Here is a 24,445-nt window from a genome sequence, read left to right as displayed (position 1 = left end):
GCTGTGAGCCAGAAATCTTGCTGATCGTTAGGGGATAAAATACTTTTTTCCCCTCACTGTACCTGCTTTCAATACTCTCCAACAAATCAGTATTTATTCAATTTTGGAACTTCTGATCTGCATCATGTAACACAAAACTTTAAGAGGCTAATTAGCCGCTCACACATAATATATACAATTAATTTTCTATTGCTACGAGACCCTGCTCATCCTTTCAAAACATAGTGGTAGTTGGGACCCCTTGAACCAGAATTCTTATAAATAGAAAAAAGTGACTTTTTTAACTTACTCGTTTAGAGGTACTTTGAAGTGTACTGGTGGTGGTTGTATCCTGTTTCTGCTTATTCTGTGTACAAAGTTTATAGAGCAATTTGCGGTATTCTTCTCTGACCTGAAAAATCATTTATGAATGGGAGGGAACATGAAAAAATCTATAGTACATTAATTGGTCCACTTATACCGCCCCCCCCCCAACAACTCATCATACTCCCCATCAATGTCTAGCTGTTATATCTCTTATTTTGTCTGTCTATATATATATGTCTTTTGTAGTTCTTGCTCCCATCATTCTACAGTCTTACTTTTGCACACCTCATTTCCTGTGTCTACCTCTGCTGTACAGTAAGGGGTTTGCCTAGCAATACGTCCTTAGGACACAAAGTACTTTAGGATTCCATGAAATGTGGTTTAATGTGCAGGCACAGGAAGCACCACACTTTTGCAGGACAAGATGTAAAGACAGAAGGCTGCTGCAATCAGAGAAGCTTCATTGGGATGGGGCGTTTCAGCTTGGGATAGTCTGGGGGCAATGGATGGAGGTTAGGGGTTTTTAATTAGGTGAATGGATCCTTTAACCTACACTGTGAATTTCTACCTCCCCTGGATCTGTACTTTTAGTTTTCACTTTGATGTTTTCTGTTACTTCTATGATTCTATCCACAATCCTCACCCTTACTAAAAATGCCAAACTCCCTCATTCCTGACTAGCTGTCCAGCAACCCCCAACCTGCAATTGTCTCAGCCTTCATTCAAAGCAAGGTTACAAATTAATACGTTTCTAAAAAAATTTTTTCCATATTTAAGTTTTGTTGATATAAATATAGTAAGAGGAAAAGGAAAAGAATACCTGTTGGTTGAGCAGACAGTGTACAAGGAAGATGTACACCCCTTGGAGGCTATTACAGATGGTGAAGAGATAAGAAATGACCAGAGACTGAGGTCCAAACTGGAAGTAGCCAATGCCCCAGGTACAACCAAGGATGAAGAGCTGGGCCACAGCTTTGAATGACATTAACCTGAAGCAAGGAGCAGAAGATAGATGTAAAGTGAATATGACTGCTGAGTGTTCAGCACAGTCTAAAGCTGGTGTGTATGAAGCACCCATGAACACTGTTTTTGGAATTTCTTAGGCCTCATGCACACTGGATGTTTTTGAACGTTGTTACAGCTGCTGTTTTTGGCTTCAGATGTTTGTTTCTACAGTCAATAAACTCTCCAGCATAGGCTGTTATCAACTATTTTTTTGGCTGAGGCGTTTTTTGGTTGTAAAAAAACCCCCAAACTAATGGGTCCTGAGAGGAGTTTTTCAGCTGTAAAAACGCTCTAACGTCAAAAAACACAGAAAACACTGATAAACGCTCAAAGACACGGCTCACCAGTGTTTTTTAACGTTTTTGATCTCATTGAAGAAGAAAACGCTTAAAAACGTTAAAAAACACTATTGCAAAAACGTTAAAAAATTTTGAAGAACTGACTGCAAAGCTACTGGCGTTTTTATAAAATGATTATAACGTCCAGTGTGCACGAGGCCTTATAGCTGTGACAATAATGCTTATTAACATAAAGTAAAGGTTTTTTGCATAAATATTCAGCTCCTGAGTCAATACTTTGTAGAACAAGCTTTGGCTGCAATTATAGATGTGAGTTTTTGGAATAGATCCCTGCCAGCCCTACTAATCCCCACAATTTGGCTCATTCTCTTGGAACATTGCTCTAGCCCTGTCAGGTTGGCTAGTGACTGTCAGTGAACAGTACTTTTCAAGTCTAGCCAAAGATTCTGTCTGGTGGATTTGGCCAGAATAAAACAAGGCCCAAGACATATTGGGTTTCTGCCCCAATAATCTCCTTCAGCAGAAGTCAATCAATAGATCAATCAAATGAGCGACATCTGTGGAGCAGGGACGGACATACAAACTGATCGCAATTCGACTGATCCCTGCTGAACCATCAGATTTTGATCCGTCTATAGCCAGCCTGAGGCTATTCATTAAGTAAGGGTTCTAAGTAATTTTCTAGCAAAAAAAAAAAAAGATTTTAACTCTGTGACAGACCTAGCCAGAACAGAGGCTGTTGGAGAGGACTGTATGCAAGCCTGTTGCCTTTTGATTATGGGCCCTGGATTTTCAATGGAACAGTACTCTTTGTGAGGTGAATGACAACCCTTGCATTCCCCCCTAGCTCTCCCTCTGTCTTATCTCACTAACTCTGCTGCTATCTTTATTACCATTGATTTGTATGTGTTTGGTTTTCTCTTTTTTTTTTTTTTATTTTTTTTTTTTTTCTTCTTTAACATTCTGCTTAAAAATTTGTGAATCAGTACTGCTTGGACCTTGAAGAAGGGGACATACCCCAAAAGCTTGTCCTGAAAAATTGTATGTTAGTGCAAATAAAAAAAGTATCATGGACAAAAGCTTGTCCTGAAAAATTGTATGTTAGTGCAAATAAAAAAAGTATCACGGACAGTACTCAATTTTCTCTGAGGTGAATGAGAAATCCAGGCTGAACTGTACTAATCGGACTTAGTCGTGTATATATGTATATATTGTATGGGGACTCCTTACTGTAGATTTGTGTCCCTGAAGAGGGAGGGGGGATTCCTCCAGCAGCCCCCTGCTGATAAGACTGATTCATTCTGTTGGGACACATCCTGTGAGGAGATGCTGGTGTCATCAATTCCAACTACCTGTGTTTATGTTAATTGAATGAGCTAATGACATTGTCCTCTATACAATGTAGGAGACGGGACGACTGCTATTGTGTTGATATAACTGTGTGAAGCTCGGTGACCACAAGTCTGGGCGAAAGGTCATGTCTCAGTCACCTAGGCTGTATAAAGGATTAGATAATTAGCTCATGTTAATTAAGTTACAGTTGTATTGTTAGAGGAGGTTCCAAAGGCATATAAAGTCTTGTAATTTTGATTCTAAATAAAGTGAGTTCTTGGTAGCAACAAACAAGTGTCGCCTTGTTTGTGCTCAGAGAGGTTGGGATATCTGTATACAGACTGGGAGGAAGTGGTATATGACGGAAGCACTCTAGCGGAGTGTGGGACGTTCCGTGACATTGGTGGCAAGCAGCGGGAAAGCTTCCTGCAGTCTGGGAAATTTAAACCTCCACCTGGATCCAAGATCAGGATAGCAGATTTCAGTCACCCCAGCGGAGATATGGACCTGGCATCAGAATTCCCAGGGCTGCTGTGAATCATCCTTTCAACATACACCAGGACTGTGTCTGAGGATGAATACCTGGAGCTTAGGCAGCAAATTCGGGTGGAGCTCTGGATTGCAGCCCTCCGTCTCGCTGGTATAAAACAGGGCAAGTGCTTTCCAACCCAAGAGCAACGGACCAGTGACCAACGGGCATTGCGGATGGCATTCCTGGGAGAGCAGCCCCAGGAGCAATGGGTGACTGAGTTGAACAGGTTGGTCCAGCAGGAGATAGAGCTGGACAATCGTTATCGGGCTCTGCAATGGCACGCAGAGGAGGGATATTTAGGGGAGATGACAGAATGCTCTCCAGAGGGATATGACTTTGGCGGCCCTAGATTGCTGTGGGAGAACCTTACAGATCTTTTTATGTTTGGCGATGAAGGGGAACCTGACCTTGAGGACCTGAGAGAATATAGAGAGTCTATGCTCGGTCTTGCAGGGGTCTCAGAGCTCAAACCTGATCTGGACCATTTGCTAAGGAAGGAACAGCATCTGGAAAGGGCATACAGGAAACTGCTAGAACAAGTTCAGCAGCATGCCAGAGAATCGGCAGTGGAAAATCCGGAGATTGCCGTCCCCAAACCTGAAGTGCTGACAACAGGGCAGAGCTCTGCTAACCTCTGCCCAGAAATTATAGCATCTTCTGGGTTCCATGGACAGGAGATGGTGAACCTCTATCCCCAGACATCAGTTGCAGAGAAATGGGACTTGATAGACTTTTCTGCTGAGGAAAAACAACCTGATGAGCCTCCAGCAGAAGAGCTGCTATCAGGGCCAAAGTTCACTGTGTTCTGCCCAGCACCAACAGTGGCTTCGGCCTTCTTGAGAGAAGAGGTAGTCGGCCTTTCTCCCACAACACTGACAGGGACATGTGATTTTCTGCCAGCAGCATCTATGGAGTTAAAACAAACTTCTCCAGCTGAAGATCTGGTAACTGAACAGAGGGTCCAAGACCTCTGTCCCACACTTTTACCACTTCCAGAGACTGGGGATTTAATAGACGTTTCTGTAGAGGAGGAACCACCTGGCAAACCCCCAGCAGAAGTGCTGGCAACCGGACAGAGGGTCCAAGATCTCTGCCCCACACCTGCAGCAATTGTGGAGGCCCAAGGTGAGGAGGTGGCAGTCTATCGCGAGCTGCAGATCAGGATCCAAGGAGAGAATGCAGTCATCACCTCACAACTGCAGCTTGATCTGGTGTCGGTTGATGGGGCTTCAGTCCCCACCTGTATACCCCAGGGATGCTGGGCAGTCGGCCCAGATCCCCAACAGCAGGATGGAGTGAGCTCAGTCCCCCTGTCTTCTCTCCAGCGGCAGAAAGGATTCCAGGGAGAAGGGCCAGTCCGGGCCTCTCCCCAGCGGCGGATATGTTCTCTGAGAGAGGCAGAGGATGGCTGGGTGAGTAATACTCTGTTTGGAATAATTTGTTTGTGGTACTGTGTGGGTACAGGCAGTAGAGGACTGGAACTATGGACTAACTTCGGAGTCAACCCGTCTGGGGTCTCCTCCTGTGTTAGTCTCCTGCCGAAAGGGAAGAAATGTGACAGACCTAGCCAGAACAGAGGCTGTTGGAGAGGACTGTATGCAAGCCTGTTGCCTTTTGATTATGGGCCCTGGATTTTCAATGGAACAATACTCTTTGTGAGGTGAATGAGAAATCCAGGCTGAACTGTACTAATCGGACGCAGTCGTTTATATATGTATATATTGTATAGGGACTCCTTACTGTAGATTTGTGTCCCTGAAGAGGGAGGGGGGATTCCTCCAGCAGCCCCCTGCTGATAAGACTGATTCATTCTGTTGGGACACATCCTGTGAGGAGATGCTGGTGTCATCAATTCCAACTACCTGTGTTTATGTTAATTGAATGAGCTAATGACATTGTCCTCTATACAATGTAGGAGACATGACGACTGCTATTGTGTTGATATAACTGTGTGAAGCTCGGTGACCACAAGTCTGGGCGAAAGGTCATGTCTCAGTCACCTAGGCTGTATAAAGGATTAGATAATTAGCTCATGTTAATTAAGTTACAGTTGTATTGTTAGAGGAGATTCCAACGGCATATAAAGTCTTGTAATTTTGATTCTAAATAAAGTGAGTTCTTGGTAGCAACAAGCAAGTGTCGCCTTGTTTGTGCTCAGAGAGGTTGGGATATCTGTATACAGACTGGGAGGAAGTGGTATATGACGGAAGCACTCAAGCGGAGTGTGGGACATTCCGTGACAAACTCGAAACCAACAAATGCCAGAAAAAGGTTTAGTGTTTAAGTGGTTAAACTTTTTTCAAGTACACTGAAGTCTATTCTATTGACAAATTGTTACAATGTTTACACTTAGTTCTGATAAAACTGATAAAGAATGTTTTCATTAGTGGCAGACTGTCCAGTTTTTTACTTGCTTTCTTTTGAGGGCTGTAGCTTCAGAAGAGCAGAGAGAATTCTTTCCATAGAAAGAATCGGGATACACTTTAGTCAAGATCGCGATAAGGATTCTTGACGATTAATCGTGCAGCTCTACTCTAAATGAACTAGAAAGAAAGCATGATTTTTGTAATTACCATGGAGGTAATTAAATGGCAGAGGTCCCACCCCTCTGTGCTTGTGATCTACCCCTACTATTGCTGGGATGGAAAGGGGTTATACCTAGTCGACCAGTGGCTTTTTAGTTTGCAAGTGTCCAAATCCTCCTGAATCCGGTGCACCTTAATAAACTCAAGAAACACATTTTACCATTAGTACAAAAATACAGTTTTTGTTCTCAGCAGACCGGATATCTTTTTTCCCATGTTTGTTTTGTTACCTACATTATTTGGGGCACATTTCAAAAATGTGATATTTTTTTAAGTTATTGCTTTTTTATGGTCTTTTTTTTTCCAAAGAGCCACTTAGCTGTTGAACTTTATTCACAGAATGTTATTGGTTTCTAAAAAGATCACAGCAGAACCTGTTGGTTCATTGACTTTTTATTGCTCTGATTAAAACTCTGCACAATTCTCTGAACAGGAAGTGGGGGTGGGAAATGGAGAGAGGAGTCCCTCCTCTGATTCATCTAGTTTTGTGTAAAAATTTGAGCTTGAGCTAATGAGGTCTGTAAAAGTCATGCTGATTTTAATAGAAGCAGTTAAAGATAACATGGAAAACATGTGAACTATAGACTTTGTTTTAGTTCTCATGATAAGGAAAATATGTACAAAACACTCTTGATTGACTGACTTTAATAGAAGTACATTAGCGTGCATTAGCCAAGAAGCATAGCCAAGACCTCAGGGAAGGCTCCCTCATGCTGGATACCTTAAGAAATATAAGTAGTGATTGATTAAACACTAGTGTCCACCCACAAACTGAACTTTGTGTTTTGGGTGGGCAGAGCCTCTAAATGCAGAGCAAATAATTCAGAGTATTTCAATTAATGCTTACCGAGTATTCTTTAGGGTAGACACGTTGGTGTTAAGAGACGCCATCCTCTTCTTCAAAAGCCAAAAAGTGAGCACCAATAGAATCATGTTTATCTATTAAAAGGTAAGATTAAAATAGAAATAAAGTAAAATTGTTGAATTAACTAACAGCACAAGAGCTTGCACTTACATAAATGATCATAACTAAATGTTTGCAATTCATCTCAAAGTCCAGGTTCAATGGATTAGCAGTTTTTGATAGCACAGTAGCAACAAAAAGCAAAACTACAATGTATTGTACAGTGTGTCAATGCATATATTTTCTGAATCCATGCAATCGATAACGCTAGCCAATGGCGACCCTAGGGGGGGCAGTGGGGGCCCTGCCCCCCCCCCCCAACATTATGCTGTGCCCCACCATGTTCCCCCCATTAAAATTTTTTTTTTTTTTTACAAAAAGGCAATGTCTAAGAGGGAGAGCGTCCCCAGTCAGCTCCTGCTGGTGATTCCTCCCCCCCTCCCTCTGCTCGCTGACACTGCATAATACGAGCACTCACACAACCACGGCTGCCCGATCTGCTCCTTCCCCTGCATCCTCATTGGCAGGGAGAAGAGCGAGTTGCAGGAAAGAATCCACCAGGACTCTCAGTTACTGAAAAAACAGACTGATTTCTCCTATCCTTAGGACAGGAGAACCAGCCTGTAAATTCTAAGAGATGCCAGACCAGCGCTGTCAATAGCAGGGGCAGGACAGCAAGAGGAGGCTGGGGAACCCCACAGTGGCAGAACACCAGGGCCCGGAGGCAAGACAACCTTTGCAACCCTGATAGTTCTCTCACTGCTTTGGACCCTTTTATTTTCTTGGTATGCTGGTGACATATATCTCTTGTTTTCTGCCACCCTGGGGGGGGCCCAATACAGTGGGAAGGGAGCTCACTGCAGAACATGTGAAGGTCCCCAGGATATATATATATATATATATATATATATATATATAGTCAGAAGGGTGAGGTGCACTACAGTCTCAGATGGCCGTGCTTAGCAATCACGCCCTCCCACAGGCTTCGACATAGAAAAAATCCAAACAAGGGATCATGATCTTCTGATGAAGGGCGTTATCTACAATAGCCCGAAAACGTTTAATATGGATGCCTGATTTTATGGATGTCGTGGTGATGTCCTTTTGAAGATTTCAAAATAAAATACGGTTTGTGCAGCAATCCCTTGTTTGGATTTTTTATATATATATATATATATATATATATATATATATATATATATTTGCATTTTATAGTTGCCCCCTACTTTTGTCCCTGTCCCCCCATGTGCCCCCGCTAAATATGAAAGCTGGAGACGCCACTGACGCTAGCATAAGTACTGGCTATGGCTGCTCTGCACATTTGATCTTGGCACCATACAACATGCTGGTATTCAAATTCACCTGTATGGTTTAATCCTTGAGAAAAGTTTAATAGAGAGATTTTTCATGTGTGTACAGAAAGAGGAGAGCTATGGCTCTCCTACACAGTAGTCGCTCTACTTGCTCCTCTTCTTCCTTTGCCCATACAAATAAAGCTTTATATTATGTTAATGGGTTCACAGAATGCAAAGCATTCTGTGACTGGCCAGGGGGAGAGGGGCAGGCAGTGCAGCTGAAAACAATAATGTGGCTGCTGTGTAGGGAACCAGTAGCTGGAGTGTTGGATCGCTTGAAGTATATCGATGGCTATACTATCAGCACTCAGTGAAACAGTAAATTATAAAGAGAGAACTCCAGGAGGTGGCAGGAGGTTATGCTTCACTCCATGTCACATAACTCCCAACTGTCCCTGATTTGGAGGGACTGTCCCTGATTTGGAGCAATGTCCCACTGTCCCTCTTTCCTCCACATTTGTCCCTCATTTTGGTCTGATCTATATAGTTGTATATAAAATGCACTAAAATGTGCTAAACCTTTCATCCAAAATCTAAATTGCTGCATTTGTAAATTTCAAAAGCCAATATAAAGGAATAGTAGTGGTAAAAAAAAAAGCCCTTGTGGGTTTAACTAATCCTTTTTTTTAGTTTAATTCTCCTTTAAGGAGGCGTGGCATGTCCTATGCCTACATGTTTTTGCTAGTAGGTGTCCCTCATTCCCATCTCAAAAAGTTGGGAGGTATGCTTTCAGAGTGCAGTTTTGTTCTGTACCACTTTTATGTATTTTTTTTGTATTGTATTTGAACTGCATGAGATTATTGTTGTTCTTCAGTATGGTAACATCTAGTGGTAGTTTTGGGCCACTACAACTTGTTTACTGTATTATTTTGGTAACTTCTTCGCTCTTCCTGGGGTTGCCACCTTTTCTCCAGGCCAAACCTGAACACTTTAGCGATGCACAGGATTTTTTTCCTGTAGTATACACTATAGGATTGTAAAAGATCTGGGACACCTTTGGGTGCCCCAAGGAGAGTAATAATGTGGCGCATGCAACGCGCCACAGTGAAGAGTGGGTGTGGCCAAATTGTGTTAATAGTGGAAGGGGAATTGTTAAAGAAAACAAAAGCGTTCTTGTGTCCATAAAATAATTTTACTTTGCTGTGCCACAAGTAAGTGTCTCACAGGCATGTATAAACCTCAGCATAATCCATTAAAAAACAACTCTTCTAGCACATATGATTTTGTGTACATTGAAAATAATCAGAGCCAACATTTTATCTGAGCTGACCTTAGAAGAAAAAGAGAATGGGTTTTGGGACTTTATATGAGGCATGGATATGTGTATAAATTTATCTAGGATACCTAAAATAGGTTAGCTGTCACCAGGGCTTTTTTTCTGAAACAATAGGTGCTGGAACTTAACCACTGCCCCACAAAACCCCTCCCCACACACACACCCTCCAAATCACATCAAATAGTGGGTGTGTTCAGTCAAATTTCACTAAAACAGTAGGAGGGTCCTAAAGGGGCATTAAATACCAGGATTGCATTACATACAGAGTGCAGAGCTGTCACTTGTAAACACAGAAACCAGACTTCTGTGTTTACAAGTGATTGTGGTGAGCAGGCACCAAAGGGTCTGAGCCAGAGGTGGTGGAACGTGGTGGAACTGAGTTCCACCAAGTTCCTCTTGAAAAAAAGCCCTGGCTGTCACAGTTCCTGAAGGGGAGATCTAAATAATCAAAAGGAAATTGCTGAATAATAAATCCAATAAGTTAAATTCAATTATAGAACAAATTATCTAATGTATTATAAAATATAATACATAAATAATGCAGAGAAAAGCATAATAATAGGTAGTGTTGATCATATTAAGGAGGTTCTTTTGAGAAAGAAAGCCTCACCCACTTTGCGGTAGCACTCCAGAACCTCTGGAAATGCTTAGAGAAGAGGGATGTGCATGGCTGTGCTGATATAACCACCTCAGATCACCTACTGAGGAACCAGCTCGTGGTTGGAATGAAGGCTGGCCCAGTTAGGAGAGAGTTACAGGAGAAAATGAAAGCGCAACCCACGATTGCCCGCGAACAGGTAGATGCGCAAGGGGGGAGCGGCTGTGTGTACAGGTGTGAGAAGGACATCTGAGTGTGTACATGTGTACAGATGTGAGGGGGCAGCTGAGTGTGTACATGTGTGAGGGGGCAGCTGAGTGTGTACAAGTGTGAGGGGGCAGCTGAATGTGTACAGGTGTGAAGGGGCAGCTGAGTGTGTACAGATGTGAAGGGGGCAGCTGAGTGTGTACAGATGTGAAGGGGGCAGCTGAGTGTGTACAGATGTGAAGGGGGCAGCTGAGTGTGTACAGATGTGAAGGAGGCAGCTGAATGTGTACAGGTGTGAGGGGCAGCTGAGTGTGTACAGGTGTGAGGGGGCAGCTGAGTGTGTACAGGTGTGAGGGGGCAGCTGAGTGTGTACAGGTGTGAGGGGCAGCTGAGTGTGTATAGATGTGAGGGGGCAGCTCAGTGTGTACAGGTGTGAAGGGGGCAGCTCATTGTGTACAGGTGTGAGGGGGCAGCTCATTGTGTACAGGTGTGAGGGGGCAGCTCAGTGTGTACAGGTGTGAAGGGGGCAGCTCAGTGTGTACAGGTGTGAGGGGGCAGCTGAATGTGTACAGGTGTGAGGGGGCAGCTGAATGTGTACAGGTGTGAGGGGCAGCTGAGTGTGTACAGGTGTGAGGGGGCAGCTGAGTGTGTACAGGTGTGAGGGGGCAGCTGAGTGTGTACAGGTGTGAGGGGGCAGCTCAGTGTGTACAGGTGTGAAGGGGGCAGCTGAATGTGTACAGGTGTGAGGGGGCAGCTGAGTGTGTACAGGTGTGAGGGGGCAGCTCAGTGTGTACAGGTGTGAAGGGGGCAGCTGAATGTGTACAGGTGTGAGGGGCAGCTGAGTGTGTACATGTGTGAGGGGGCAGCTGAGTGTGTACAGGTGTGAGGGGGCAGCTGAGTGTGTACAGGTGTGAGGGGGCAGCTGAGTGTGTACAGATGTGAAGGGGGCGCAGCTGAGTGTGTACAGGTGTGAGTGGGCATCTGAGTGTCTACAGGTGTGAGGGGAGCAGGTGAGTGTCTACAGGTGTGAGGGGGGAAAACTGAGTGTGTACAGGTGTGAGGGGGAGCTGAGTATGTACAGGTGTAAGGGGGAAGGGGAGCTGAGTGTCTACATCTATGAGGGGGGGCTGAATGTCAGCTGGTGTGAGGGGGGCTGAGTGTCTACTGGTGTGAGGGGGGCTGAGTGTATACTGATGTGAGGGGGGCTGAGTGTCTACTGGTGTGAGGGGGGGCTGAGTGTCTACTGGTGTGAGGGGGGCTGAGTGTCTACTGGTGTGAGGGGGTAGAAACAAGACCTGGGAAAAGGAAGACCACCTTACAAGTGGGGGCTGTGAGTCCAAGTGAAGGGAAGAGGCTGTTTGTGTAGGGGGGCAGAGCTGTGCGTATGTTTACTTATGTGTGTGTGTGTGTGAGGGCCTGACATATACACAGATGGGGGGGCAGCTGAGTGTGTACAGGTGTGAGAGGGGCAGCAGAGTGTGTACAGGTGTGAGGGGCAGCTGAGTGTGTACAGATATGAAGGGGGCTGAGTGTGTACAGGTGTGAGGGGGGCAGCTGAGTTTCTACAGGTTTGAGGGTGGGCTGAGTGTTTTCAGGTGTGAGGGGGGAGCTGACTGTGTACAGCTGTGAGGGGGGCAGGCAGCTGAGTGTGTATAGGTGTGAGGGGAGCAGCTGAGTGTCTATAGGTGTGAGTGGGGAGCAGCTGAGTGTCTACAAGTGTGAGGGGGCAGCTGAGTGTGTACAGGTGTGAGGGGGAGCTGTGTATGTACAGGTGTGAGGGGGGCAGCTGAGTGTGTACAGAAGTAAGGGGGCAGCTGAGTGTGTACAGGTGTGAAGGGGGAGGGTAGTTGAGTGTCTACATCTGTGAGGAGGGCTGAATGTCAGCTGGGTGTGTACAGGTGTGAGGGGGGGCTGAATGTCAGCTGGTGTGAGGGGGGGACGAGTGTCTACTTGTGTGAGGGGGGGCTTAGTGTCTACTGGTGTGAGGGGGCAGCTGAGTGTGTACATGTAGAAACAAGACCTGGGAAAAGGAAGACCACCTTACAAGTGGGGGCTGTGAGTCCAAGTGAAGGGAGGAGGCTGTTTGTGTGTGTGTGGGGGGGGGCAGAGCTGTGCATGTGTTTACTTATGTGTGTGTCAGAGGGCCTGACATATACACAGATGGGGGGCAGCTGAGTGTGTACAGGTGTGAGAGGGGCAGCTGAGTGTGTACAAGCGTGAGGGGGCAGCTGAGCGTGTACAGATGTGAGGGGGGCTGAGTGTGTACAGGTGTGAGGGGGGCAGCTGAGTTTCTACAGGTGTGAGGGTGGGCTGAATGTTTTCAGGTGTGAGGGGGGAGCTGAGTGTCTACAGGTGTGAGGGGGCAGCTGACTGTGTACAGCTGTGAGGGGGACAGGCAGCTGAGTGTGTATAGGTGTGAGGGGAGCAGCTGAGTATGTACAGGTGTGAGAGGGGCAGCTGTGTGTGTACAGAAGGAAGGGGGGCAACTGAGTGTGTACAGGTTTGAAGGGAGAGGGTAGTTCAGTGTCTAAATCTGTGAGGGGGCTGAGTGTCCACTGGTGTGAGGGGGGGCTGAGTGTCTACTGGTGTGAGTATCTACAGGTGTGTGGGTGGGCTGAGTACCTACAGGTATGAGGGGGCTGAGTGCATACAGGTATGGGGGGCTGAGTGCATACAGGTATGGGGGGCTGAGTGTGTACAGGTATGAAGTGGGCTGAGTGTGTACTGGTGTGAGGGGGGCATCTGAGTGTGTACAGGTTTGAGGGGGAAGCCGAGTGTGTACAGGTGTGAGGGGCAGCTGAGTGTGTACAGGTGTGAGGGGGCAGCTGAGTGTGTCCAGGTGTGAAGGGGCAGCTGAGTGTCTATAGGTGTGGGTGGGGAGCAGCTGAGTGTCTATAGGTGTGAGAGGGGAGCAGCTGAGTGTCTACAAGTGTGAGGGGGGCTGTGTGTGTACAGGTGTTAAGGAGCAGCTGAGTGTGTACAGGTGTGAGGGGGGGAGCTGTGTATGTACAGGCGTGAGGGGGGCAGCTAAGTGTGTACAGAAGGAAGGGGGGCAGCTGAGTGTGTACAGGTGTGAGGGGGGAGGGTAGTTGAGTGTCTACATCTGTGAGGGGAGCTGAATGTCAACTGGTGTAAGGGGTCTGAGTGTCTACTGATGTGAGTGTCTACAGGTGTGTGGGAGGGCTGAGAGAGCACAGGTATGAATGGGGCTGAGTGTGTACAGGTGTGAGGGGGGCTGAGTGTGTACTGGTATGCGGAGGCTGAGTGTGTACAGGTGTGAGGGGGGCAGCTGAGTGTGTACATGTGTGCAGGTGTGAGGGGGCAGCTGAGTGTGTACAGGTGTGAGGTGGGCAGCTGAGTGTGTCCTGGTGTGAGGGGGCAGCTCAGTGTGTACAAGTGTGCTTGGGGAAAACTGAGTGTTTATAGGTGTGAGGGGGCAGCTGAGTGTGTAAAGGTGTGAGGGGGCAGCTGAGTGTCGACAGGTGTGAGGGTGGGCTGAGTGTTTCCAGGTGTCAGGGGGAAGCTGAGTGTCTACAGGTGTGAGGGGGCAGCTGAGTGCGTCCAGGTGTGAGGGGACAGCTTAGTGTGTACAGGTGTGATGGGGGACAGCTGAGTGTGTATAGGTGTGAGGGGGCAGCTGAGTTTCTACAGGTGTGAGGGTGGGCTGAGTGTTTTCAGGTGTGAGGGGGGAGCTGAGTGTCTACAGGTGTGATGGGGCAGCTGAGTGTGTACAGCTGCGAGGGGGGCAGCTGAGTGTGTATAGGTGTGAGGGGAGCAGCTGAGAGTCTATAGGTGTGAGGGGGAGCAGCTGAGTGTCTACAGGTGTGAGGGGGCAGCTGAGTGTGTACAGGTGTGAGGGAGCAGCTGAGTATGTACAGGTGTGAGGGAGCAGCTGAGTGTGTACAGAAGGTAGGGGGTAGCTGAGTGTGTACAGGTGTGAAGGGGGAGGGTAGCTCAGTGTCTAAATCTGTGAGGGGCTGAATGTCAACTGGTGTGAGTGTCTACAGGTGTGTGGGTGGGCTGAGTACCTACAGGTATGAGGGGGCTGAGTGCGTACAGGTATAGGGGGGCTGAGTGTGTACAGGCATGAAGGGGGCTGAGCTTGTACTGGTGTGAGGAGGCTGAGTGTGTACAGGTGTGAGGGGGGCATCTGAGTGTGTACATGTGTACAGGTGTGAGGGGGCAGCTGAGTGTGTACAGGTGTGAGGGGGGCAGCTGAGTGTGTCCAGGTGTTAGGGGGCAGCTGAGTGTGTCCAGGTGTTAGGGGGCAGCTGAGTGTGTATAGGTGTGAGGGGGCAGCTGAGTGTGTACAGGTGTGAGGGGGACAGCTGAGTGTGTACAGGTGTTAGGGGGCAGCTGAGTGTGTACAGGTGTGAGGGGGCAGCTGAGTGTGTCTAGGTATTAGGGGGCAGCTGAGTGTCTACAGGTGTGAGGGGGCAGCTGAGTGCCTCCAGGTGTGAGGGGACAGCTTAGTGTGTACAGGTGTGATGGGGGACAGCTGAGTGTGTATAGGTGTGAGGGGGCAGCTGAGTTTCTACAGGTGTGAGGGTGGGCTGAGTGTTTTCAGGTGTGAGGGGGAGCTGAGTGTCTACAGGTGTGATGGGGCAGCTGAGTGTGTACAGCTGCGAGGGGGGCAGCTGAGTGTGTATAGGTGTGAGGGGAGCAGCTGAGAGTCTATAGGTGTGAGGGGGAGCAGCTGAGTGTCTACAGGTGTGAGGGGGCAGCTGAGTGTGTACAGGTGTGAGGGAGCAGCTGAGTATGTACAGATGTGAGGGAGCAGCTGAGTGTGTACAGAAGGTAGGGGGTAGCTGAGTGTGTACAGGTGTGAAGGGGGAGGGTAGTTCAGTGTCTAAATCTGTGAGGGGCTGAATGTCAACTGGTGTGAGTGTCTACAGGTGTGTGGGTGGGCTGAGTACCTACAGGTATGAGGGGGCTGAGTGCGTACAGGTATAGGGGGGCTGAGTGTGTACAGGTATGAAGGGGGCTGAGCTTGTACTGGTGTGAGGAGGCTGAGTGTGTACAGGTGTGAGGGGGGCATCTGAGTGTGTACATGTGTACAGGTGTGAGGGGGCAGCTGAGTGTGTACAGGTGTGAGGGGGGCAGCTGAGTGTGTCCAGGTGTTAGGGGGCAGCTGAGTGTGTCCAGGTGTTAGGGGGCAGCTGAGTGTGTATAGGTGTGAGGGGGCAGCTGAGTGTGTACAGGTGTGAGGGGGACAGCTGAGTGTGTACAGGTGTTAGGGGGCAGCTGAGTGTGTACAGGTGTGAGGGGGCAGCTGAGTGTGTCCAGGTGTTAGGGGGCAGCTGAGTGTGTACAGGTGTGAGGGGGAAAGCTGAGTGTGTCCAGGTGTTAGGGGGCAGCTGAGTGTGTACAGGTGTAATGGTGGCAGCTGAGTGTGTATAGGTGTGAGGGGGCAGCTGAGTGTGTACAGGTGTGAGGGGGACAGCTGAGTGTCTATAGGTGTGAGGGGGACAGCTGTGTGAGGGGGACAGCTGTGTGAGGGGGCAGCTGAGTGTGCACAGGTGTGAGGGGGGCAGCTGAGTGTGTACAGGTGTGAGGGGCAGCTGAGTATGTCCAGGTGTGAGGGGGCAGCTGAGTGTGTACAGGTGTGAGGGGGCATCTGAGTGTGTACAGGTGTGAGAGGGCAGCTGAGTGTGTACAGTTATGATGGGGGACAGCTGAGTGTGTACGGCTGTGAGGGGGCAGGCAGCTGAGTGTGTGTATAGGTGTGAGGGGAGCAACTAAGTGTCTATAGGTGTGAGGGGGGAGCTGAGTGTGTACAGGTGTGAGGGAGAAGCTGAGTATGTACAGGTGTGAGGGGGGCAGCTGAGTGTGTGCAGAAGGAAGGGGGGTAGCTGAGTGTGTACAGGTGTGAAGGGGGAGGGTAGTTCAGTGTCTAAATCTGTGAGGGGGCTGAATGTCAACTGGTGTGAGGGGGGGCTGAGTGTCTACTGGTGTGAGAGTCTACAGGTGTGTGGGTGGGCTGAGTACCTACAGGTATGAGGGGGCTGAGTGCGTACAGGTATGAAGGGGGCTGAGCGTGTACTGGTGTGAGGAGGCTGAGTGTATACAGGTGTGAGGGGGGCATCTGAGTGTGTACATGTGTACAGGTGTGAGGGGGCAGCTGAGTGTGTACAGGTGTGAGGTGGGCAGCTGAGTGTGTCCAGGTTTGAGGGGGCAGCTGAGTGTGTACAAGTGTGCTTGGGGAAAACTGAGTGTGTATAGGTGTGAGGGGGCAGCTGAGTGTGTACAGGTGTAATGGGGGACAGCTGAGTGTGTATAGGTGTGAGGGGACAGCTGAGTGTGTACAGGTGTGAGGGGGACAGCTGAGTGTCTATAGGTGTGAGGGGGACAGCTGTGTGAGGGGGCAGCTGAGTGTGTACAGGTGTGAGGGGGCAGCTGAGTGTGCACAGGTGTGAGGGGCAGCTGAGTATGTCCAGGTGTGAGGGGGCAGCTGAGTGTGTACAAGTGTTAGGGGGGCAGCTGAGTGTGTCCAGGTGTGAGGGGGCAGCTGAGTGTGTACAGTTATGATGGGAGACAGCTGAGTGTGTACAGCTGTGAGGGGGCAGACAGCTCAGTGTGTGTATAGGTGTGAGGGGAGCAACTGAGTGTCTATAGGTGTGAGGGGGGAGCAGCTGAGTGTCTACAGGTGTGAGGGGGCAGCTGAGTGTGTACAGGTGTGAGGGAGAAGCTGAGTGTGTACAGGTGTGAGGGGTGGAGCTGAGTATGTACAGGTGTGAGGGGGCAGCTGAGTGTGTACGGAAGGAAGGGGGCAGCTGAGTGTGTACAGGTGTGAAGGGGAGAGTAGTTGAGTGTCTACATCTGTGGGGGGGGCTGAATGTCAACTGGTGTAAGGGGGGGCTGAGTGTCTACTGGTGTGAGTGTCTACAGGCGTGTGGGTGGGCTGAATGTGTACCGGTATGAGGGGGGATGAGTGTGTACAGGTGTGAGGGGGGATGAGTGTGTACAGGTGTGAGGGGGGACAGCTGAGTGTGTACAGGTGTGAAGGAGGGGTAGCTGAGTGTGCACAGGTGTAAGGGGGCAGCTGAGTGTGCACAGGTGTGAGGGGGCAGCTGAGTGCATCCAGGTGTGAGGGGGCAGCTGAGTGTGTACAAGTGTGAGGGGGGACAGCTGAGTATGTACAGGTGTGAGGGGGATAGCAGAATGTCTACAGGTGTAAGGGGGGAGCGGCTGAGAGTCTATATGTGTGAGGGGGCAGCTTAGTGTGTACAGGTGTGAGGGAGCAGCTGAGTATGTACAGGTGTGAGGGGGGCAGCTAAGTGTGTACAGGTGTGAAGGGGGCAGCTGAGTGTGCACAGGTGTGAGGGGGCAGCTGTGTGTGTACAGGTGTGAGGGGGGAAAGCTGAGTGTGTACAGGTGTGAGGGGGGACAGCTGAGTGTGTACAGGTGTGAGGGGGGACAGCTGAGTGTGTACAGGTGTGAGGGGGCACCTGAGTGTGTACAGGTGTGAGGGGGGACAGCAGAGTGTCTACAGGTGTGAGGTGGGAGCGGCTGAGTGTCTATAGGTGTGAGGGGGCAGCTGAGTGTGTACAGTGTGAGGGGGCAGCTTAGTGTGTACAGGTGTGAAGGGGGAGGGTAGTTTATTGGCTACATCTGTGAGGGGGGCTGAATGTCAACTGTTGTAAGGGGGGGCTGAGTGTCTACTGGTGTGAGGGTGGGCTGAGTGTCTACATGTGTGTGGGTGGGCTAAGTGTGTACAGGTGTGAGGGGGGCTGAACGCGTACAGGTATGAGGAGGATGAGTGTGTAGAGGTGTGATGAAGGGGCTGAGTGCGTACAGGTATGAAGGGGGGCTGAGTGTGTACAGGTGTGAGGGGGGCTGTATCAGTACAGGTATGAGGAGGCTGAGTGCGTAAAGGTGTGACGAAGGGGCTGAGTGCCTAGAGGTGTGAGGGGGGCTGAGTGCATAGAGGTGTGATATAGGGCTGAGTGCGTACAGGTATGAGGGGGCTGAGTGCGTACAGGTATGACGAAGGGGCTGAGTGTGTACAAGTATGAAGGGGGTTGAGTGTGTACAGGTATGAAGGGGGCTGAGTGTGTACAGGTGTGAGGGGGCTGAGTGTGTACAGGCATAACTAGTGAAGGGGGGTGCCAGATGAGGGGGTGCCAGATAAAAGACCAGCCCCGGATGCCACATGCTCTAGGTACACCCCTGGTAATGCCCCAGTATGTTCCAGCACTCAATGGAGGGATGTCTAGGAGATTTCAGGTTCCAGTCTGTGTTATGCCTGGCACACACTACTAGTTTTTTTTGTTCAACCCAGTGAGTTGAATGAATAAAAACTGACAGCTCCAGTTGGAGCCGCTGTGCTAATGATTCAAAGTTAGTACAGCGATTTCTCCCACTGAGCTGTTATGTTACCACAGGTATAGTTCAGTCCATCGGGAGTTGCAGCACATCTTCACCAGACAGAGACAACGGGAGGGGATTCTGGACAGAGCCTCACAGCCATTGGGGTCTATTGTGGTGAGAGGGCACCTGCCCATTCCAGTAGAGATTACAGTATTGCTGAGTGAGTTCTTTCTACAGACTGCTGGTGAGACATGTAGTTCCACGGAGGTGAATCTACTTCTTCACAGGTATCATACAGCTGAACTTTGGGGCCTTGTCCTTCTCCCCTGCGCTGTAAGGTCAGTACTGTATTGCACTCACATGTAAAGAGGAATCTACAAGTGGTGATATTTCTTCAGTTAAGCCATCATTGGTACATCTTTTGTTCTACAGTTATTTCTTTCTCTTTGTCTCTGTGGATTTCAAATTACAACATCATACTGCAGTTTAAACATCAGGCTAGCTGAAGATATCTGGAGTTAAAGAACTTTCACCATCTTCTTTTTTTACTAAGCATTGTTGCTCTACTTACTAGTTGATCTCTGAATTATAACCTAGGGGGAGCCATTTGTGTAGATGTTCAATTTTACACTTTGTTACTGAATGTAGAGTTTATAGACTTCATTTTGGTCTGTTTGTGTGGAGGTCTCAGTGGGAAGGTATTTAATATATGTTTTGAAGATCTTGAGTACTTAACCCACTGTGAATCTGTTCACATGTACCCCTTGAAGGTGATTAAAAGCTTATATGTTCTGTATATGTGCATAAAGTGTTAATTATTGTCAATCATAACTTTATTCATGCTCTTTATTGTGTTCCATTACTTATCTCAGTAAACCTTTCTGAGTGGTTCAGTAATATCATGTGAGTTTCTTATTGTTAACGTCACATTGCATAATGGAACCCAAGGTGTCAGAGGATCTGAAGAGTCGGGGTAGCCAGTGGGGTATAGAGTCAATTAGCAGCCCTCACGGGGTACCGCTACATGTGAAAATGGTGCGCTTGCTCCAGCGGGGCGGGGGGGTAGGCAGGGGGAGGCGGGGCGGAGGGTGGGCGGCTCTGTCTAGCCCCCCAGCCGTGTTCCTGGTCTTCTTAAAAATGGCGGCCGGCTGAGACCTCTAGCGGCGGCGCGGCAAAAAATCGTGAAAAACAGGATTTCTCTGGACATTTCCCGGGAAACAATAAAAATCGGGAAAAGAGTCTAAATCCCGGGAATGTCCCGGGAGATCCAGGACAGTTGGTAAGTATGGCCTGTGTGTACATGTCTCTGTGTGTACATGTCTTGTGTGTATGTCTCTGTGTGTGTACATGTCTCTGTGTGTGTGCATGTCTTGTGTGTGTACATGCCTGTGTGTATACATGCCTGTGAGTGTGTACATGTCTCTGTGTGTATACATGCCTGTGTGTGTATATGTCTCTGTATGTGTACATGTCTTGTGTGTGTATATATGCCTGTGTGTGTGTGTGTGTACATGCATGTCATATATACACATGTGAGTGGTGCTGGGAGTGTACAGGTGTGAGGGGGGTGGCTGAGAACGTACAGGTGTGGGGGGACTGAGAATGTACAGTTGTGAGGGGAGTGGCTGAGAATGTACAGGTGTGAGGGGGGGTGGCTGAGAACGTACAGGTGTGAGGGGGCTGGCTGAGAACGTACAGGTGTGAGGGGGCTGGCTGAGAACGTACAGGTGTTAGGGGGCTGAGAGTGTACAGGTGTGAGGGGGCTGAGAGCGTACAGGTGTGAGGGGGGCTGAGAGCCTACAGGTGTGGGGGGGGCTGAAAGCGTACAGGTGTGAGGGGGGCTGAAAGCGTACAGGTGTGAGGGGGGCTGAAAGCGTACAGGTGTGAGAGGGGTAGCTGAGAACGTACAAGTGTGAGGGGGGCTAAGAGCGTGCTGGTGTGAGGGGGGGCTGAGAATGTACAGGTGTGAGGGAGGCTGAGAGCGTACAGTTGTGAGGGAGGCTGAGAGCGTACAGGTGTGAGGGAGGCTGAGAGCGTACAGGTGTGAGGGGGGCTGAGAGCCTACAGGTGTGGGGGGGCTGAGAGCGTACAGGTGTGAGGGAGGCTGAGAGCGTACAGTTGTGAGGGAGGCTGAGAGCGTACAGGTGTGAGGGAGGCTGAGAGCGTACAGGTGTGAGGGGGGCTGAGAGCCTACAGGTGTGAGGGGGCTGAGAGTGTACAGGTGTGAGGGGGCTGAGAGTGAACAGGTGTGGGGGGGGCTGAGAGCGTACAGGTGTGAGGGGGCTGAGAGCGTACAGGTGTGAGGGGGGCTGAGAGCGTACAGGTGTGGGAGGGGGGCTGAGAGCGTAGAGGTGTGAGGGGGCTGAGAGTGTACAGGTGTGAGGGGGGCTGAGGCATTGAAGGACTTGGTGGGATGGCTAATGGGCAGATTCAGTGGGACGGCCAGTGGGCGGGACCCTTGGGAATGTTTGTGGTCAGGCTCTGGTGGGGGCCAGGCCTAAAGCTGTATAAGGGGCCCCACAATTTCTGATGTCTGCCCTGCAGAAGACCATAACAGGGAGCATTGACAAAGCTTCCCCCATTATTCTGTCCTCCTCCAGGAGGACAAGACTTCACATGTCACATAACGGCACATTCTCACAAAATGGAGCCTGGCAAATTCCACATCTAAGGAGTGATTGTCGATCGAATGGTGAGGAACCAGAATGTTTAAGCAAGCATTTTTGGAGATGTGCAGCGTGGATCCTAGCAGCCATTTCTTTGGGAGTTAAAGCTTTGTTTGACCTCATGGTCATTCCCTGAGATGAGCAGCCATTTCATCTATAGGTGGCTGTGGTTGCTGTCTTTCACCTTTTGTTTTCAATGGATGTGTTTAATCAAGATACGGATTGAGCAGTTGTTTATATATCATCGTTTGCACTTGGACTTTATAAATTACTTTTTCATCCTTTTCTGGACTTATTATACAATTTTGTCAGTTATTTTTCGTTTTTCACTCATGATCTTATTTATTTAGTTAATTGAGCAAGTGCACAGTTTTCACACAAATCAAAGTCCAGGGACACGCCATCCATCCTGAAAACTTCCTCAATTGGGTACAGTCTGGTCTGGCAGCATTCCGCCCCCTCAAGACAGATGGTGTTGGCACACCTAAGACCCACTGCTACTTCTCATGGTGAGAGAGAGATAGCTTAGCTATCAAGATTTTACCTTAAAAGAGAAGTATGGAATTTTTTTTTCATCCAATGATCATACTTACCTAGGTGGATGCGGCATCTGTCCCCCCGCCGCCTCTTCACTGAGAACCGAGCCCATGAACACCGTCAATGGCTCGGTTCTCTCACCTCCCTGAGAGGAGAGCTGCTACCTGCCAGACAGCAGCTCTCCTGCTCTGCTCCTCCACGCTTGTTGTAGCACTGAACTGTGGAGGGGCGAGGAGCGAGCATCTCAGCGGCTCGCTGAGAGGCTAAGACTGCCATCAGTCCAGGCACCTGGCGGATCCAGACTTCCGAAGTCGCGATGACACGGTGCCTGGACTGATCTGTGTGACGTCAGCAGAGAGCAGACTTCAGACTGCTCTCTGCTGAAAACGGGTCACAGGAGTGCAAAACTAGTTGCACACCTGTGACCCATAGAAGAAGCTCAGCTGAATAAGCTCAGACTGGGACTTTTCCTTTAAATTTACCATAGGGAGAGTTAGTTTAGCTGTTGAAATATCAAGGAGGGTTAGTATAAAAAGTCCCTGTTACAGAGAGAGTTGGTGTGAGGCTACAGATAGATTTCATGTGAGGGTTATAGGCATAGGCATGTGCACTAGGTGTGCTCTACTTACACCATCAGTATATATACACATGCACACACACGCATATGTGTTTGAGCTTTGGGGTGCACACCCTAATGCAATAGGCTTTGCACATCTATGGTTATAGGGAGGTTAAATGTAAAGGCATTGCTCTCAACTCTGACCAAAAAATAAACAGTGTCAAGTTGATGACAATAAAACGGATGTATTGATTGAAAGCTCATTCATTCATTGGACATGGATAAATCAGATCCACAGTAATTTAACAACTATGAAAATGTATGAATAATTTGCTGTACTTACTGTGATAAATGCACAGACTGGACCTAGAAAGCTCCACACAATACCATGACCGAGCCAGCAACTGATCAAAAGAACAATAAAATATAGTTCACATCTACCATATACTGTACAATATGATTAGAACACAAAAGGATATAACACAAGACAAACCAGTACTTTTTCTAAAATATGTAACAGTGACAGCAGTACTCTAATGAGCTTAAATGGCAAACAAACAATAATGGCTTACAAAAATAATGGGATAAACTTAATGAATTATTATTATTATACAGGATTTACAGTATATATTGCCAACAGTTTGTGCAGCACTTTACAAAGTACAGTACAGTTACAATACAGTTCAATATTTGAAGGTTACGAGGCCCACTTGTGAAAGCTTACAACATAAAAGGGAGGGGTAAGTGTTTAAAAAAAGTATAAGCTGCTGGAGAAAGTAGAAATATGGTATGAGGTGCAGATAGGGGTAGGGAGTTCCAGAAAACAGGAGAGGCTATAGAGGCAAATGTGGGAGGTTGTGAGGAAGGAGCTAGAGAGGTGGTAATCCTGGGAAGAGCAAAGGGGGTGGTTTGACAATTTGAGATGAGGTTGGTGATGTACTATATCTGTAGATTGTTGTTAATATTTTGAATTCTATATGTTTGGTTACTGAAAGTTAGTGAAGGTATTGGCTGAGAGGAGTGGCAGACACAAAATGTACGGTGGATGAGTCTTGCAGTAATATTTATGATAGACTGAAGAGAAGAAATTTGGAAATGTTACGGAAGTGAAGGGAGCAAGATTTGTAGAGTGACTGGAAGTGGGGCCTGAACAGGGCCGGATTTGCCATAAGGCCACCGAGGCCAGGCCTTGGGGCGGCAGTGGTGCAGGGGCGGCGCCGCTCCTGCGGCGACTTCGCGGCCGCCCCCCCCTTTCGGGCTGCTCGTTAAAGATGATTAAGGGCACCGGTGCCCTTAGAAAAGTTGGCCGCGAGCCGCCCACTACTGCGCATGCGCAGTTCTGAAGCGGCCGGGCTCGGGAAAACTCGTATGCGCTCGGCCGGGCGGCGCATGCGCAGTAGCGTGATTTCGCCGCCCGGCGCCATTTTTTAAAAGATTAAGAAGTAATGTCAGCGGTGCAGCGGCGGGGGGAGAGAGATGACATCTCTCATTGCCAGCACCGCTGTTCCGCCCTCCTTCATCTGGTGGCAGACAGGCAGCATGGCAAGTGACATCCACATCTGGTGGCAGCATGGCAAGTGACATCCACATCTGGTGGCAGCGTGGCAAGTGACATTCCCATCTGGTGGCAGCGTGGCAAGTGACATCAACATCTGGTGGCAGCGTGGCAAGTGACATCCCCATCTGGTGGCAGCGTGGCAAGTGACATCAACATCTGGTGGCAGCGTGGCAAGTGACATCAACATCTGGTGGCAGTGTGGCAAGTGACGTCTCCATCTGGTGGCAGCGTGGCAAGTGACATCAACATCTGGTGGCAGCATGGCAAGTGACATCCCCATCTGGTGGCAGCATGGCAAGTGACATCCCCATCTGGTGGCAGCCAGGCAGTGTGGCAAGTGACATCTCCATCTGGTGGCAGCGTGGCAAGTGACATCTCCATCTGGTGGCAGCGTGGCAAGTGACATCTCCATCTGG

At 48.8% G+C, this 24,445-nt stretch overlaps 1 protein-coding gene across 1 annotated transcript in view; it reads right to left on the bottom strand.

Annotated features, from left to right (window-relative positions):
• The window catches only part of LOC141133220 (adhesion G protein-coupled receptor E3-like), a 247,337-nt gene that overhangs the window by 4,760 nt on the left and 218,132 nt on the right, over positions 1-24,445 (bottom strand). The window contains exons 11-14 of the mRNA XM_073622459.1: positions 22,815-22,875; positions 6,907-6,998; positions 1,127-1,295; positions 290-391 (exon numbers count right to left, since the gene is read on the bottom strand). Of these exons, the coding sequence (XP_073478560.1) occupies positions 290-391; positions 1,127-1,295; positions 6,907-6,998; positions 22,815-22,875 (424 nt within the window). The remainder of the gene's footprint in view (positions 1-289; positions 392-1,126; positions 1,296-6,906; positions 6,999-22,814; positions 22,876-24,445) is intronic.

Source organism: Aquarana catesbeiana, linkage group LG03, assembly GCF_042186555.1.
Source record: "Aquarana catesbeiana isolate 2022-GZ linkage group LG03, ASM4218655v1, whole genome shotgun sequence".
Taxonomy (NCBI): Eukaryota; Metazoa; Chordata; class Amphibia; order Anura; family Ranidae; genus Aquarana; species Aquarana catesbeiana.
Note: the sequence above shows the minus strand (reverse complement) of the source record. Positions and strands in the feature narration are given on the sequence as shown.